General features: G+C 41.3%; 1 protein-coding gene across 2 annotated transcripts; it reads right to left on the bottom strand.

Moving 5' to 3' along the window:
• Nucleotides 1–316: 316 nt before the first annotated feature.
• On the bottom strand, nt 317–15,410 carry LOC135524694 (vascular cell adhesion protein 1-like). Of its 2 annotated transcripts, XM_064952449.1 has the most exons (11): nt 15,002–15,410; nt 14,384–14,659; nt 12,707–12,997; nt 12,070–12,330; nt 11,591–11,866; nt 10,245–10,514; nt 7,632–7,943; nt 7,002–7,277; nt 4,593–4,853; nt 4,054–4,194; nt 317–3,891 (listed from the first exon to the last, which is right to left on the bottom strand). In XM_064952449.1, coding segments are annotated over exons 1-11 (2,403 nt in total). In that variant the 5' UTR covers nt 15,039–15,410; the 3' UTR covers nt 317–3,889. The 2 variants fall into 2 exon arrangements, with proteins under 2 accessions (XP_064808521.1, XP_064808520.1); XM_064952448.1 differs by having other exon boundaries at nt 317–4,194.
• Nucleotides 15,411–16,553: the final 1,143 nt, after the last annotated feature.

Here is a 16,553-nt window from a genome sequence, read left to right as displayed (position 1 = left end):
CAATTGATGTCAGAAATATAAAAATGTGTCTCCCCAGCCTTCTCTTTGGCTCTCCCTCCTGTCCAGCCCAGGCGTTTGGCATCCCCTGCCAAACATACTGCTGGCAAATGCCCTTCACTCATCAACCCCGGACTTGTCTCGTCATCATTACATACACGTGGTTCCAATCCCTACTCTATCACTGTATATACAGTGCCTTGCGAAAGTATTCGGCCCCCTTGAACTTTGCGACCTTTTGCCACATTTCAGGCTACAAACATAAAGATATAAAACTGTATTTTTTTGTGAAGAATCAACAACAAGTGGGACACAATCATGAAGTGGAACGACATTTATTGGATATTTCAAACTTTTTTAACATATCAAAAACTGAAAAATTGGGCGTGCAAAAAATTGGGTGTGCAAAATTGGGCGTGCAACAGTTGTAGACCTTACGGTGAAATTTATAAGCCCTTAACCAACAATTCAGAGTATGAAAATATGTGCTAAATAAACTAAAGTAACACAATAAAATAACAAAGTGGCTATATACAGGGGGAACCGGTACCGAGTCAATGTGCAGGGGTAGGGTAATTTTGGACACCGATTTGGCCGATATTATTATTTTTTTCTTACACCTTTATTTAATCTTTATTTAACTAGGGAAGTCAGTTAAGAAAACATTCTTATTTTCAATGATGGCCTAGGAACGGTGGGTTAACTGCCTCGTTCAGGGGCAGAACGACAGATTTTAACCTTGTCAGCTCGGGTGATTCAATCTTGCAACCTTACTAGTCCAACGCTCTACCCACCTGAGTTACTTTGCACTCCACGAGGAGCCTGCCTGTTACGCGAATGCAGTAAGCCAAGGTAAGTTGCTAGCTGGCATTAAACTTATCTTATAAAAAAACAATCAATCAATCAATCATAATCACAAGTTAACTACACATGGTTGATGATATTACTAGTTTATCTAGCGTGTCCTGCGTTGCATATAATCGATGTGGTGCGTTTTGTTGCTCCAATGTGTACCTAACCATAAACATCAATGCCTTTCTTAAAATCAATACACAGAAGTATATATTTTTAAGCCTGCACATTTTGCTAAAAGAAATCCAGGTTAGCAGGCAATATTAACCAGGTGAAATTGTGTCACTTGCGTTTATTGCACGCAGAGTCAGTGTATATGCAACAGTTTGGGCCGCCTAATTTGCCAGAATTTTACGTAATTATGACATAACACTTGCCAGTTGGTCAGCACATGCTCGCGGTACACGTCCTGGTAATCCGTCTGGCCCAGCCTGAAACACCCTGGGAAAACACTCCAAATAGTGTCTAGCGGTGAGGTTTCCCGTTAACCCTTTAAATGGGATGGTTATTTGAAGAACCATACAAAAATTAAAAGCTCCAAAGAACCATTATTGTTTCTATAATATTATGGAACCAATAATGGTTATTTTGATGTTTTTGGGGTGTTGTTCTGGGTGTTGAGCCTGATTTGCATATTTCCCATGGTGCATTTAGAGGAAATGTTAGAGTTAAAATGATCTATATATTGACAAGATATTGGACTGACCACTTTAACAATGCGATTAAATGTCTGCAAAGGTGGAAGACAGGCGGTAGCAGGCAGGAACATTCTAGCCAACAATAGGGAAGACGCACGTGAACAACAGGCACAACTCTGATATAAAATAGTTTTTCTGAAATTTGCCGTGAAGCCTTGTGCGTCCAAATATATCCCAAACAATGTTAAACACTTATGTTCTAAACAACCTTAACATTACGACACTTCTATTTGATCAAATAAGACCCACTTAGCAAATTGGGAATAAAATTTTATGTTGACCAAATTCGACACTCTCATTGACCTTCAGGCAAAATATCCCCATGTCACGCAGACAAATTTTAGCCCTCTTGGTTCGCTTCTTTCTCTCTGATACCACCCATTACTGTGTTTGGGGTCTTATGTATCAAGTGTCTCAGAGAAGGAATCTTGATCTAGCGTCTAAATAATCTGATTCAATATGATCTAAAAGGGAAAACTGATGCTAGCACTTTGATGACGCTTTTTGACTACGGCATAAGAGCAACGCAAGATGTACATTTTCCAAAAATTCCTAATCTTCTATTGTCCTCAACGTATGATTCATGACAGGATTCAGCCCAATATAATATATATGAATATAACATCCCAATCAACCAGTCATGTGGCTTTCACCCAAGTGAGATCCTAAGTGAATATGCTGTCATTGCATTATTTAAGACGATACAATACATATTTCATAAGGCCTTATTTTGAGGGCCTAGTTTACACTAATACAGTGGCCTGAAACTCACATTTTGCAGGCCACATCAGGCCAGCAAGTCGTATTATACTGGCTTGCAAAGTGATGTGTAATTCCGATTGGAATCCAGCCAGAGTGGGGACAGCTAACATTTCAAATTTTTAAGAGTTAAGAAGACTAAGATAAGAGACTACATAAAGGATCTAAACTCTGCATCGTTGGGAAAGAGCTTGTAAGATCCTGAGTGGCGCAGCGGTCTAAGGCACTGCATCTCAGTGTTAGTGGTGTCACTCCAGATCCTGGTTTGAATCCCTGCTGTATCACAACTGGCCATGTTTGGGAGTTCCATAAGGCGGCGCACAACCCAGCGTTGTCCAGTTCAGGGTTTGGGGTAGGCGGTCATTGTAAATAAGAATTTGTTCTTAACTGACTTGCCCCGTCAAATAAAAATAAATAAAGCATTCAGCACAAGCCCCTGATACTTGTTGAAACGTTCCCTGGCTTTCCCCACTGCAACAGGAGACCCCAAACCCAAAGCTCCTATTTCAATGAACAGCTTTTAGTTATGGAAATAAATATTTAATAATGAACATCTCTACAAACATTTCAAACACAAAAAATTCACAAAAAATAGGGCACAACATATTCACAACACACAAAGGAGTATGAACAGTCATAAACATAACAAATACATTCTATATAGGCTTTGATTTAAAAACAACAGCTTCTTTAATCACGTACCAAACCGGCTATAATATCCCACAGCAATAAAGAAAATGGTGTGGGACAAAAATACTCCATGCACATTGCACACATGCAAACACTTCTAGTAAGTGTCCACATTAAAGCTGGAATCCTTAATGGTGAAATTGCCACATCCGTTTGCGATATTACAACAACCAAATAAGTTAATGCAAACAACAAACACTGTTTTTTCCCCTGGCGCGGACATGATTGCACGCGCGAAAGAACACCAGCATATGTACTGCATTTTTTGTAACTACGACACTCCCCAGCTCTGCTTCGTCAACAAAACAAAAACAACAGCTGTGGGGGCGGACAGTGGCGCTGTTTCCCCTATATACAAAAAAAGCTATGAGGCAAATACAGTTTACCTTGCTTCTCTATATTACATTACCACAATACCGACTTCACCTATTGTTGGGAAACCACCTTCCCATACTGATATAACAAAGTTAATTTAAACTGTACATTTCAAATGCATTGTAATTAACTCATTAAACATTTCAACTTTTTATCACAGCCAATTGCAAATTGAAATTTTGTTTAAAAACATGAAACATATTGCATTCATCCAATAGTTGTGACACTTAGACATCAATGGGTTCAATGAAAGCTGCCAAGAAGTGGAAAAAGGAGCAAATGATAGTTAGTTGCAGACAGTTAGATTATTAAACATTTGACTGACTTCTAGCTTAGGTTTAATAAAAATGAAAAACATCCAGAAGACCACATATCCTTAAAGGTACTTCTCTTTTCCTCTTCCAGTAACATCCAAAGGTCATACGGCCTTGTCCTCTGCACTTCAATGGAGACCTGACAGTGGACGAATCTCTCGTCTGTTCCCTCTCCACTCCAGGTAGGTCTGTCCCTTGGTATGCCTCTGAACACAGTGTAAAAGTCATTTTGCCTGAGGAACCACAAAACACTCACTGATGTGATACTCATACAGTACATGGTCATTTTGGTAGCACAAGTGGGGGCCACAATCTGGCTCTGGGCCAAAGGTTTTAGACTCCTCTAGTCTATGCAGACCCGGGCTTACACTTTGCCAGCTCATAGAAGCCCTTCCTCCTGGCTCTCCTCAGGTAGTCCAGGATTAGGCCCGTGGTGGTCACCATGATACCCACACAGACAGCAGGAATGACTACGTGGTTCCAGTCTGGTGAAGTACTGGAGTGCTTCTCTGGAGACCAAGGGAAGAGGGGAAGAACAGGGAGACAGTGAGGACGAGACAGATTGGCCTACATTTTTGATTTTATGTTTCAACAGCATTCAAGTCCTCTCAAATGACACCAGTGTTTGTTATTGGTGGATGGAATTTCCTTGGCTTTTGCAAGCTTCACTGTTCTCAAACTACTGTACACTGTTGTCAGGTCTATCTCCGAGTTCACTTGTTCCCAATTTCTCAGTTCATCATGGGGTTCAAAGTGGTTTCAAGTAACTGGTTTTATTGTGAATTATATTTCATATAATAATAACAAATATAATAATTATATTTGTGGTGAAGGGAAATAAAGAGCTCTCTTCCTGTTTCTTCTAGCATGCCAAGCTAAAGAGCAAACACTGAACCACATCACTCACCTATGACGTTGATGCTGAAGATCTCGGTCTCATAACCCAGGTCATTGGTAACATTCACCTGGTATAGGCCTGTATCATTGGGCGTAAGGTTAACCAGCAGGAAGTTCCCATCCGGGGAGTAGAGCTCTGTGCCATTATCCAGTTTCCTTAAAACCACAGCAGGTGGGGGGAAACTGACGGAGTGACAGCAGATGGTGACATTTTGGCCTTCCTGCACCTCAGCAGATGGATATATCAGGACTGTTGTGTTCCTAGGAGGTGCTGGACACAAGGGAAATAGAACACACATCAATGCTGAGGGAAGACACTTGAGACTGCTTTGAGACAACAAAGGAATTTTTTTAATGAATATAGTACATTTATAGTCTGAAATACTGTACGACATTTAGTCTATTGGCAGTTTACAATGCAACATAGAATATTTATATAAAAGTATGTCGACACCCCACTGTCATAGGATGCCACATTCACAACAAGCCAGTTTGTCAAATTTCTGCCCTGCTAGAGCTGTCCCGGTCATCTGGTAAGTGCTGTTATTGTGAAGTGGAAATGTCTAGGGGCAACAAAGGCTCAGCTACGAAGTGGTAGGCCACATAAGCTCACAGAACAGGACCGCAGAGTTCTGCGATAAAAATCATCTGTCCTCGGTTGCAACACTCACTACCAAGTTCTAAACTGCCTCTGGATGCAACGTCAGCACAAGAACTGTTCATCGGGAGCTTCATGAAATGGGTTTCCATGGCCGAGCAGCTACACACAAGCCTAAAATCACCATGCTCAATGCCAAGCATCGGCTGGAGTGGTGTAAATCTTGCCGCAGTTGGACTCTGGAGCAGTGGAAACGTGTTCTCTGGCGTGATGAATCACCATCTGGCAGTCCGACGGACAAATCTGGGTTTGGTGGATACAAGGAGAACGCTACCTGCCCCAATACATAGTGCTAACTATAAAGTTTGGTGGAGGAGGAATAATGGTCTGCGGCTGCTTTTCATGGTTCGGGCTAGGCCCCTTAGTTCCAGTGAAGGGAAATCTTAACGCAACACCATACAATTATATTCGAAAAGATTCTGTGCCTCCAACTTTGTGGCAACGGATTGGGGAAGGCGCTTTCCTGTTTCAGCATGACAATGTCCCCGTTCACAAAGGCAAGGCGAGGACAATACAGAAATGGTTTGTCAAGATCAGTGTGGAAGAACTTGACTGGCCCGCACAGAGCCCTGACCTCAACCCCATCGAACACCTTTGGGATGAATTGTAACGCTGACTGCAAGCCAGGCCTAATCCCCCAACATCACTGCCCGACCTCACTAATGCTCTTGTGGCTGAATGGAAGCAAGTCCCCAGAGCTATGTTCCAACATCTAGTGGAAAGCCTTCCCTGAAGAGTGGAGGCTGTTATTGCAGCAAAAGGGGGACCAAATCCATATTAATGCCCATGATTTTGGAATGAGATTTTCGTACAATTACTGTCTGTTACATTGTTGATTACTGAGAAAAATGTGTGAAACTACTGACAACAGTGTGTGAAATATCAATGAGGCATGTTCTATAGAACCCATTATCTAGAATGACTTTATGTCATTTCATGTTGTTGAGTTCCTGTGCAGTGTTAAGTGTGGTATAAGTGTGATATTCTATTTTGGTACAGTGTGACAACAGCTCAGCCAATGACAAACGTATAGAGCATGTTCTTAGATACTGACAGCGCCCCAGACGTGGAAAAAGTACTCAATTGTCATGCATGAGTAAAAGTAAAGATACCTTAACAGAAAATGACTCAAGTAAAAGTCACCCAGTAAAATACTACTTGAGGAAAAGTCTAAAAGTATTTGGTTTTAAATATACTAAAGTATCAAAAGTAAAGGTATAAATAATTTCACATTTCTTATATTAAGAAAAACACTATTTTCTGTCTTATTTTTTTTAAACGGATAGCCAGGCACACATTCCAACACTCAGACATAATTTACAAACAAAGCATTTGTGTTTAGTGAGTCCACCAGATCAGAGGCAGTAGGGATGACCAGGAATGTTCTCTTGATAAGTGTGTGAATTGGACAATCAAAATGTAAAAAGTACATTATTTTCTTTAGGAATGTAGAGAAGTAAAAGTTGGCAAAAATATAAGTAGTAAAGTACAGATACCAAAAAAGTACTTAAATACTTTACACCACTGCAGCTGCCACATGATGATAGAACGGCCACACTCCAACAAATGAGAGCAAATAACAGACCATAAACAAGAAGCAAAAACAAGAGATCTGTGGGTGTAGAGAACAGTGACTTCATTGAAGAAGCAAAAAAAAGCTAATCAGGGTTAGGGAAAGTTTACTGTTGTTGCCAGTATGAATCCGTGGGAGCGGAATAAAGACTTGATGTGGTGTGTTCTTGCCAGAAGCCTGGCACCCACCTTTGACTGTAATGTATGTGCTAGCTCGCTGGCTGCCGAGCTCATTGAAGGCCTCACACCGGTAGAGAGCAGAGTCTGCTAGCAGGGCAGAGGAGAGGGTGAAGGAAGTGGAGGAGCCATTGCTGGATTGGAGTTCTATATCCTGGTCCTCAGAGAGTCTCCTCAGCACCATACGTCCCACCGGAACTCCGTCCGACAGGCAGGACACCGTCACGCTCTCCCCTTCCTTCACCTCATTGGCTGGGCTCACTGTGATTGTGGTTCCCCTGGGGGCATCTGCACAACAAACATCAGACTCAGTTTAGGTTTATAAATACAGACATAGGTTATAAACCCTCACTACACAACTGCCATTCACACCTCAAGGACTGAAGTTCGGCATAAAGGATTCCCTAAGTTGCAGGCACCAAGGGGTTGGACAACCCACCATAAACACATGTGATTCAAGCAATTAACTGTTCATGGTCCTCCATTCAGAACACAATGTGTGGAATCCGGTGTTATAATGATGGGGCGGAACAAAACCCTGTACCACCTTGTGGCTCTCTAGGACCATCCCAATCCTTATCTACCCCACGGCCATAAAAAAAAGTTTTTTTTCAGATTTCAATGATTTGTAAAACCACTTACAGTGGAGCTCCAGTACAGTCACTGCCTGCCTCTCTCTCCCACTCTGAGGGACTTCATCCATCTGAAGACTGACTCTGCAGGTGATCTGTCTGCCCTGGTCCTCCGGTCCAATCGAGAAAGAAAGCGTTGACGTCACATTCTGGAGTTCACTGGAATACTGTCCCATCTCGGAGGCCAGCTCAATTTCCCCATCAAGCCACTGGATCTGCAGGAGATTGGCTGGATAGACATTGGCTACCGAACAAAAAAAGATGCCAACACCGTGTTCCAGAAAGGGGCCAGTGTTCTCGATGATAGGGTCCGAGGGGAAAGCTGGGGGAGGAGAGAGAAATGGGTAGATTAAAATATTAATATGTGACTAAAAGAAGCTGAGACCAGATAGAGATGTGAGCGAGTTAGTCAAGCATGTTGAATGGTAGACTCTTCACTTTGAAGGTTCAAAGATGGGGTGTTTCAAATCCTAATGTTGGGACCTGACAAATTCCCATAAGATATCGTTTTTTTAAATGACTTCCAGTAAGGGAGGCATTAATCCACACAACTTGTGAAACATCCCTCTGGACATAATCGTGGGTCAAAGACCTGGAATACAGCAAACCTTACCCCCTTCAACACAATGACATTCACAGCTAGGAAATATGAAATGTCTTCACTTCAGTGACCCTGGAGTGTATTCATTATTCTTCACTTCTTGGTGATCCCTCTCCCACATTGAACCAGACTACTGATCCCAGTGCAATCCGACAAAAGCAAACTGGACCTCTGCCCATGTTATGTGGGAGAGCAGCATGAGGGATCATTCAAGCTTTAAGTCCTACGTTTGGTTTCATAAGAGGAGGAGTATTCTTCTAACCTCCTACAAAGCGTCACTGTACTCTTTCCAAGTCAGTGAAGTGAACCTAAGCATTACCCAAAACTGAGCAAAACAGTTACTGTATCAACATAAACCTGTAGAATTTAATGTGGCCATGGTACCACTGAACAAGTGTAAGGCAAAAAAACACACAACCCCAACTAACTTTGTCTTCAACTGGACATTTCCAAATAACCTTGAATTCGTCGTATCAATCTGGCATTGGACTTCTGTAAAAGGTGGCTGATGCAAAGCATGTTTCAAAGCAAATACATTGACCTAAACCAAGCCATCTTCCTGATGATGTACAGTGGCAAGAAAAAGTATGTGAACCCTTTGGAATTACCTGGATTTCTGCATAAATTGGCCATCAAATTTGATCTGATCTTCATCTAAGTCAAGACAATGGACAAACATAGAGTGCTTAAACTAATAACATACAAATTATGACTTCTACAAAAGCTAATTGGGGGTCAGGAGTCAGCTAACCTGGAGTCCAATCAATGAGACGATATTGGAAATGTTGGTTAGAGCTGCCTTGCCCTATAAAAACCACTCACAAAATTTGAGTTTGCTTTTCACAAGAAGCATTGCCTGATGTGAACCATGCCTCGAACAAAAGAGATCTCAGAAGACCTAAGATTTAAGAATTGTTGACATGAATAAAGCTTGAAAGGGTTACCAAAGTATCTCTAAAAGCCTTGATATTCATGAGTCCACGGTAAGACAAATTGTCTATAAATGGAGAAAGTTCAACACTGTTGCTACTCTCCCTAGGAGTTGCCGTCCTGCAAAGGTGACTGCAAGAGCACAGCGCAGAGTGCTCAATGAAGTTAAGAAGAGAGTGTCAGGTAAAGACTTATAGTGATCTCTATAACATGCTAGCGTCTCTGTTGATGAGTAAGATATGTAAAACACTAAACAAGAATGGTGTTCATGGGAGGACACCACGGAAGAAGCCACTGCTGTTCGTCTGAAATTTGCAAAAATGCACCTGGATATTCCACAGCACTACTGTCAAAATATTCTGTGGACAGATGAAACTACAATTGAGTTGTTTGGAAGGAACACACAACACTATGTGTGGATAAAAAAAGGCACAGAACACCAACATCAAAACCTCATCCCAACTGTAAAGTATGGTGGAGCTGCTTTGCTGCCTTAGGGCCTGGACAGCTTGTTATCATCGACAGAAAAATGATTTCCCAAGTTTATCAAGACATTTTGCAAGAGAATGTTAGGCTATCAGTCTGCCAATTGAAGCGCAACAGAAGTTGGGTGATGCAACAGGACAATGACCCAAAACACAGAAGTAAATCAACAACAGAATGGCTTCAACATAAGAAAATACACCTTCTGGAGTGGCCCAGTCAGAGTCCTGACCTCAACCCGATTGAGATGCTGTGGCATGACCTCAAGAGAGCAGTTCACACCAGACATCCCAAGAATATTGCTGAACTGAAACAGTTTTGTAATGCGGAATGGTCCAAAATTTCTCCAGACCGTTATGCAGGTCTGATCCCCAACTACAGAAAACATTTGGTTGAGGTTATTGCTGCCAAAGGAGGCTCAACCAGTTATTAAATCCCTGGGTTCACATACTTTTCCCACCCTCCACTGTGAATGTTTGCAGTCTGTGTTTGTCTATTGTTGCGACCTAGATGAAGATCAGATCAAATTTTATGACCAATTTACGCAGAAATCCAGGTATTTCCAAAGGGGTGCACATACCTTTTCTTGTCACTGTATCGAATACTCACAGAAGACCTTGACCTCAGCGTGCTTGGCCTTGATGACAGAGCCACACTTGGCCTCACAGGTGTAGGCTTGCTCGTTGATCAGCCCAAGTGGGCCCAGGTAGAGCTGGGAGAGGGAGTCCTGGGTGTGTGCACGGCTATGGACGGGCATGTCCAGCATGCTCCTCCAGTAGAAGACTGGCTGGGGACAGCCCCAAGCCCGGCAGGAGAGCACCAGGTTGGATCCCATCTCAGCCGTCACCCCCACATCCATCGCCACCTCCAGGGGATACTCTGAGAGAATAAAACCACAGGAGAGAGGATAGATGGCGTTGCAGTTTCTATGCCCAGTTCAATTGAATAGAGAGAAATTCAGTTCAATTTGATTCTGTTCCATTTTGGAAAAATTCTGTTCAGTTAATTGAATTAAATTAAAACTACTATCCTGCAAGAAAAGCTCTTAGCAAAATCAAATATCTCTACATCTTAATCTACAACAGAAAAAACAAGGCAAACATTACAGTGTATTAAGAAGAGTAAACACACATCACAAAGTAAAGTTTCATCACAAAAATAATCTGATGGGTAACACAATGAACATTTTGCCAGAGCCCTCCACTCCACATGATCATCACCAATAGTATTAGAAACATGTACTTTATTTATCAGATTCTCTTTTCCAGAGCAACTTTAGGAGCAATTATGGTTACGTGCCTTGCTCAAGGGCATATCAGCAGCTCCTGTACTTATCTCATCATACCTGGAGGTGTGAAGCCTATCCTCAGAGGGAAAATAGCAGCAATCCACATTGGAGAGTCTCTCAAATGTCTGTATGAGTGTGAACAGATCATTTACTATTTCTGCTATCTGCTATGCCACTGTTCTATGGCTCTTCTACCCAGGTTGAAGCTACTGGCTTGGTGACGCAACACTGTTTGCTCCCCAGAGAATGTGGGTTATCAGTAAGTTTACTAAGACAAATTCCCCGTTTACGATAGTACGTGCCTCTTACCTGTACATTACTAAAGTAACATTCTGTTCATTCTTATAGTTCAACTGAAGGACAACCACCCAGACATACTGGTGACCTTTTTGCAGAACAACAGGGCATACTGTATTTAGGTTACATTTGACATTGAAATATATTATACAGCTACTTTGGTAATTATATGTAATACACTGAAACAAGGCAACTATTTTGAAAAATAATTTGGCCAGTTTCCATTATTAGAATCCTGCCCTTGTTTAATGTACAAAGTTGAAATTACATAATTCGCCTCTGGTAACTAAAGTAGTTATAGTAACTACTGTGCAAAAGCATAAAGTCAACTTAAAATGTAATATTACCCAAATGTTTAAAAAAATCTCACCTTCAACAGAGAGCAAGGCGCTGACCTTCTGACTGCCGTGTTCATTGAAGGCCTGGCACTGGTAGAGAGCAGAGTCTGCTAGCAGGGCAGAGGAGAGGGTGAAGGAGGTGGAGAAACCGTTGCTGGACTGGAGTTCTACATCCTGGTCCTCAGACAGTCTCCTCAGCACCATGCGTACCACCGGAGCTCCGTACGACAGGCAGGACACCGTCACACTCTCCCCTTCCTTCACCTCACTGGCTGGGCTCACTGTGATGGTGGTGTTGGTTGGGGGAGCTGCCAGAAGGTAAATCATCCAGGATAGAGAGCACAAGACAAAACTTTAGCTTGCTAGTTTAGACATTGTTTTGAGATTGCTCCTCCAAACATACTTTTTAGACAAAGCAATAAAGATTACTCCTAACTATTAAACTATCTAGTGACACCAAACAGTAATGATCCAAAATACAAAACTAAGGGGAAATTCAAAGTCATCCTACCTTGAACAATGACGTTCACGCTGGCTGTGATGTTTCCAATGGTGTTGCTCACCACACACTCATATTGACCAGCATCCACCAGTTTCATCTCTGTAAGGATAAGCTCCTCGCTCTGCCCCACAATAACAGCCTGTCCATCTGGACCAATGGCCTTCCACTGTGTATCTGGTCTGGGGTTCCCTTCAGCATGGCATGACAACGTGAGACTGGAGCCACCTCTCACAGCAGTCGGCTCAGATATTGATATATTCTGTGGCGCATCTGGAGAAAATAACACATTAGGTAGGTCTCAATCTAATCCTTATGCATGACTCAAATTCCATTGCATTCCATTGAGACACTGTTAATTGCTAAACTGAGCAATGGTAAGTGTATCTTTTGAATTCAAAAGATTATTTGTTGCCGTTATGAAAGTTAAGTTCCAAATGTTTCCAAACTCTATAGTAGTTCAATTGAACCAGTGGTCCTGGGGAAGTCCTGGGTGTGTGATTTTCCTTTTGTGAGGGTGGAGACAGAACTCTCAATTTCTAACACATATAAACAGAAAATAATCACACAGCTGACCAAATGTCGCAAGATTTTACACTGGGTTAACAGAGATTACCCTTTGTCTAACATTTATACTTTAGTAACTTACAAAGCACTGTGAGAGATACAGTGGTTTCCTTGGTCTTCTCTTCATCAGGCACACCATCCTGATCGTGAGAGGCTCTGCATGTGATGCTTGTCTCTTTGTCCTCTGGGGTGGGCGTGAACCGGTAGGTAGATACAACGGACTCTGCGTCTGTCTGGAGCATGCTGTCTCCTCGCAGCCACTCAAGTCGCAGGTGCTCCACGGGATAAGCATCTATCACCTCACATGTCAGAGTGTTGGACTGGCCCAAGAGAAGATGGTCGTAGCCTGATATGACAGGTGCCTCTGGAAATGCTGTAATATCAAATGTCGATCGTAGGGCAGCTACACATGTTTGACATTGAAATTCGTAGACCTCCTTTCAACATGTGCAGTGCCTTCAGAAAGTATTCATACTCCTTTATTTATTCTACATTTTGTTGTTACAGCCTGAAATCAAAATTGATTACATAGATTTTTTTTTACCACCCATCTACACACAATAACCCATAATGGCAAAGTGAAAACATGTTTTTAGATAGTTTAGCACATCTATTGAAACTAAAATGCATCTCTAATACATGTTAGAATCACTGTCGCCAGTGATTATATCAGTTTTGAGTCTTTCTGGGTAAGTGTTTAAGAGCTTTGCACACCTGAATTGTACAGTATGTGTACATTATATAAAATGTCTTAAAACTGGTTGTTCATTGCTAGACAGCCATTTTCAATTCTTGCCATAGACTTTCAAGCTGATTTAAGTAAAAACTGTAACTAGTCCACTTAGGAACATTCAATGACATCTTGGTAAGCAACTCCAGTGTATATTTGCCTTGTGTTTTATGTTCTTGTCCTACTGAAAGGTGAATTTGTCTCCAAGTGTCTGTTGGAAAGCAGAGAAGCTATTCCATTTATTAGTATTCATAAAAACTCTGTAGTCCTTGCCGTTGACATGACAAGCAAACCCATAACATGATGCAGCCACCACCATGCTTGAAAATGCGACTCAGTGATGTGTTGGATTTGCCCCAGACGTAATGCTTTTTATTCAAGAAGTAAAGTACATTTCTTTGCCACATATTTTGCAGTTTTACTTTAGTGCCTTATTTCAAACAGGATGCATGTTTTAGAATAGTAAGTCGCTCTGGATAAGAGCGTCTGCTAAATGACTTAAATGTAAATGTAAATGTATTCTGTTCAGGCTTCCTTCTTTTCACTCTGTCATTTAGGTTTGTATTGTGGAGTAACTACAATGTAACTCCTCAGTTTTCTCACAGCTATTAAACTCTGTAACTGTTTTTATGGGGTATTGTGTGTCAGTCAGTGACACAAAACACAAATTTAATCAATTTTAAATTCAGGCTGTAACAAAACAAAATGTGGAAAAGTCAAGGGGTGTGAATACTTTCTGAAGTCACTGTAGAACTGATTCAATTGGACTGAATAAATTCCCTAATGAATTAAGTTACATACGGCTGACTTTATAATACGTTGTGTGATTATTAAAGTATTAATAAACAATTTATTGATCCATTCATATTTCATTTATAAGCATTTATAAGTATGATAAGCATTACAATTCAATAGCATTCATAATATTTATAATAATCATTGACAAACTTATAAGCATTCATGTGCATTTTATATTGGCTAATTACAATGGTTTATGAAGGCTTACTGAATCAAGTTTAATGGACTTACAGTACACTTTGACAACCACACGCTGTTGTTTGGTCAATGCTCCGCAACTGACTTTGCAGAGAAGTATGTCATCATGTACTGTCATCACAGGGTCAAAGGCCGCCACGGATTCCGATCCTGAGGTGTGTATTTTAGCAAACATGGGCTTATCCCCCAGCAAAGCCCAGGACATAGTAACCTTTTCGTTACAATCCTTCACCGAGCATCGCAGCTCCTGCCGATCACCAACTCTGAAAAATGCACTCTTTGGTTTTAGCTCCACATGAAATGCAAAGGCTGAAATGTAAAATGAGAATGAATTAGAATTCCCATATTCATAATCAATAACACATAACGGTAGCTAGAAAGTAGTCTTAGGAACGTTGAGGTCATGACAGTCAATTCTTAGTCATAAGGTAGGCCTATTAGTAAATTATAATATTTAGCCTACTATGGCTGCATATGTAAATATCGTCAAGTACAATACTGACATTTTCTGATTAGTTCACATCACAAGCCTACCCATAATCATATTAAAATGCATGAAACACAGTAGGCTTCCTACAGTATATAGATTGAAGACAAGTCACACTGATTGTAAAGTATAAATCTGTTGGAATGATAGAAATATAAGCTTACCTGTTACTGGCAGTATCACTATCCATAACAGAGACATTGAGCTAGACTGTAAATTTCCTTAGTCCTCCTTTGTTATGCTGTGGATGTTGTGTCTGGTCTGCCCAGTGTCCAGATCCAGAGCCTGTGGATTTATCACTTGTAATAGGGGGGATACAAACAGGGGGAAAATATATATTTAAAACACCCCCTTAAAATACCAAGGATGAATTCCCCCACTCTTTGAGTGGCCTCTAGTCTCGGTCTCTGTCTCTCTCTCTGTCTCTCTCTCTCTCTCGCTCTTCTTTCTCTCTCTCTCTTTGTCTGGTTTGGTTGTGAATGACAACCCCCTCTGCTGGTTTAAATGGAACACAAGATGGTTTCCTTTAAAACGTGATTAAATTATCTTTTAGCAGAGGAGCAAGATATTTGGGATCCCTCTGAAAATCACAGACATGATAAGTTAACTAACATTGCCATGTTCCATATTTATGTATTTTATCTGTCTGGTTGCCTGCCTGCCTGCCTGTCAAGTATTTTTTTAAATTTAATTTAACCAGACAAGTCTTATTTACAATGACAGCCTCTCCCAACCCGGATGACGCTGGGCCAATTGCACAATGGGACTCCCGATCACGGCCAGTTGTGATACAGCCAGGGTTTGAACCAGGGTCTGCAGTGATGCCTCTTGCAGTGAGATGCAGTGCCTTAGACCACTGCATTATTAGGGAGCATAAATATATACAACACGTATTGAGCTAAATTAAATCTCCATTAACATAAATATGTGTATGGTTTACCACCTAAATGCAGCATTAAGTATATCCATAGCAATATAACTAGAATGTATTTCTAGGACAACACCAATGCATCTGAAGATATAGATGTCCATGTGATAAGACCAGTCTGATTTACAGACCAGTATCCTCTCATATACAGTGCATTCAGAAAGTATTCAGATCCCTTGACATTTTCCACATTTTGCTACGTTACAGAGTTATTCTAAAATTGAATCCATAGTTCGCCCCTCATCAATCTACACACAATATCCCATAATGACCAAGCAAAAACAGATTTTTAGACATTTTTGTAAGTCTATTAAAAATACAAATCTGAAATATCACATTTACATAAGTATTCAGAACCTTTACTCAGTACTTTGTTGAAGCACCTTTGGCAGCGATTACAGCCTTGAGTCCTCTTGGGTATTACGCTACAAGCTTGGCACACCTGTGTTTGGGGAGTTTATCCCATTCTTCTCTGCAGATCCTCTCAAGTCCTGTCAGGTTGGATAGGGAGTGTCGCTGCACAGCTATTTTAAGGTTTCTCCAGGGATGTTTGATCGGGTTCAAGTCCGGGCTCCGGCTGGGCTACTCAAGGACATTCAGAAGCCATTCCTGCGTTATCTTGGCTGTGTGCTTAGGGTGTGCTTAGGGTCATTGTCCTTTTGGAAGGTGAACCTTCACCCCAGTCTGAGGCCAAGAACACTCTGGAGCAGGTTTTCATCAAGGATCTCTCTGTAGTTTGCTCTGTTCATCTTTCCCCATCCTGACTAGTCTTCCAGTCCCTGTCACTG

This window comes from Oncorhynchus masou, chromosome 31 (genome assembly GCF_036934945.1).
Source record: "Oncorhynchus masou masou isolate Uvic2021 chromosome 31, UVic_Omas_1.1, whole genome shotgun sequence".
Taxonomy (NCBI): domain Eukaryota; kingdom Metazoa; phylum Chordata; class Actinopteri; order Salmoniformes; family Salmonidae; genus Oncorhynchus; species Oncorhynchus masou.
The sequence above is the reverse complement of the archived record's forward strand: the minus strand, read 5'-3'. Positions and strand labels throughout refer to the sequence as shown.

Coding starts and splice junctions, on each gene's coding strand:
- LOC135524694 (XM_064952448.1), bottom strand. CDS start 15,038: ATGTCTCTGTTATGGATAGTGATACTGCCAGTAACAG. Junction 12,998..14,383: donor TGTGGTTGTCAAAGTGTACT/GTAAGTCCATTA, acceptor TTGATATTACAG/CATTTCCAGAGGCACCTGTC. Junction 11,867..12,069: donor CGTGAACGTCATTGTTCAAG/GTAGGATGACTT, acceptor ACCTTCTGGCAG/CTCCCCCAACCAACACCACC.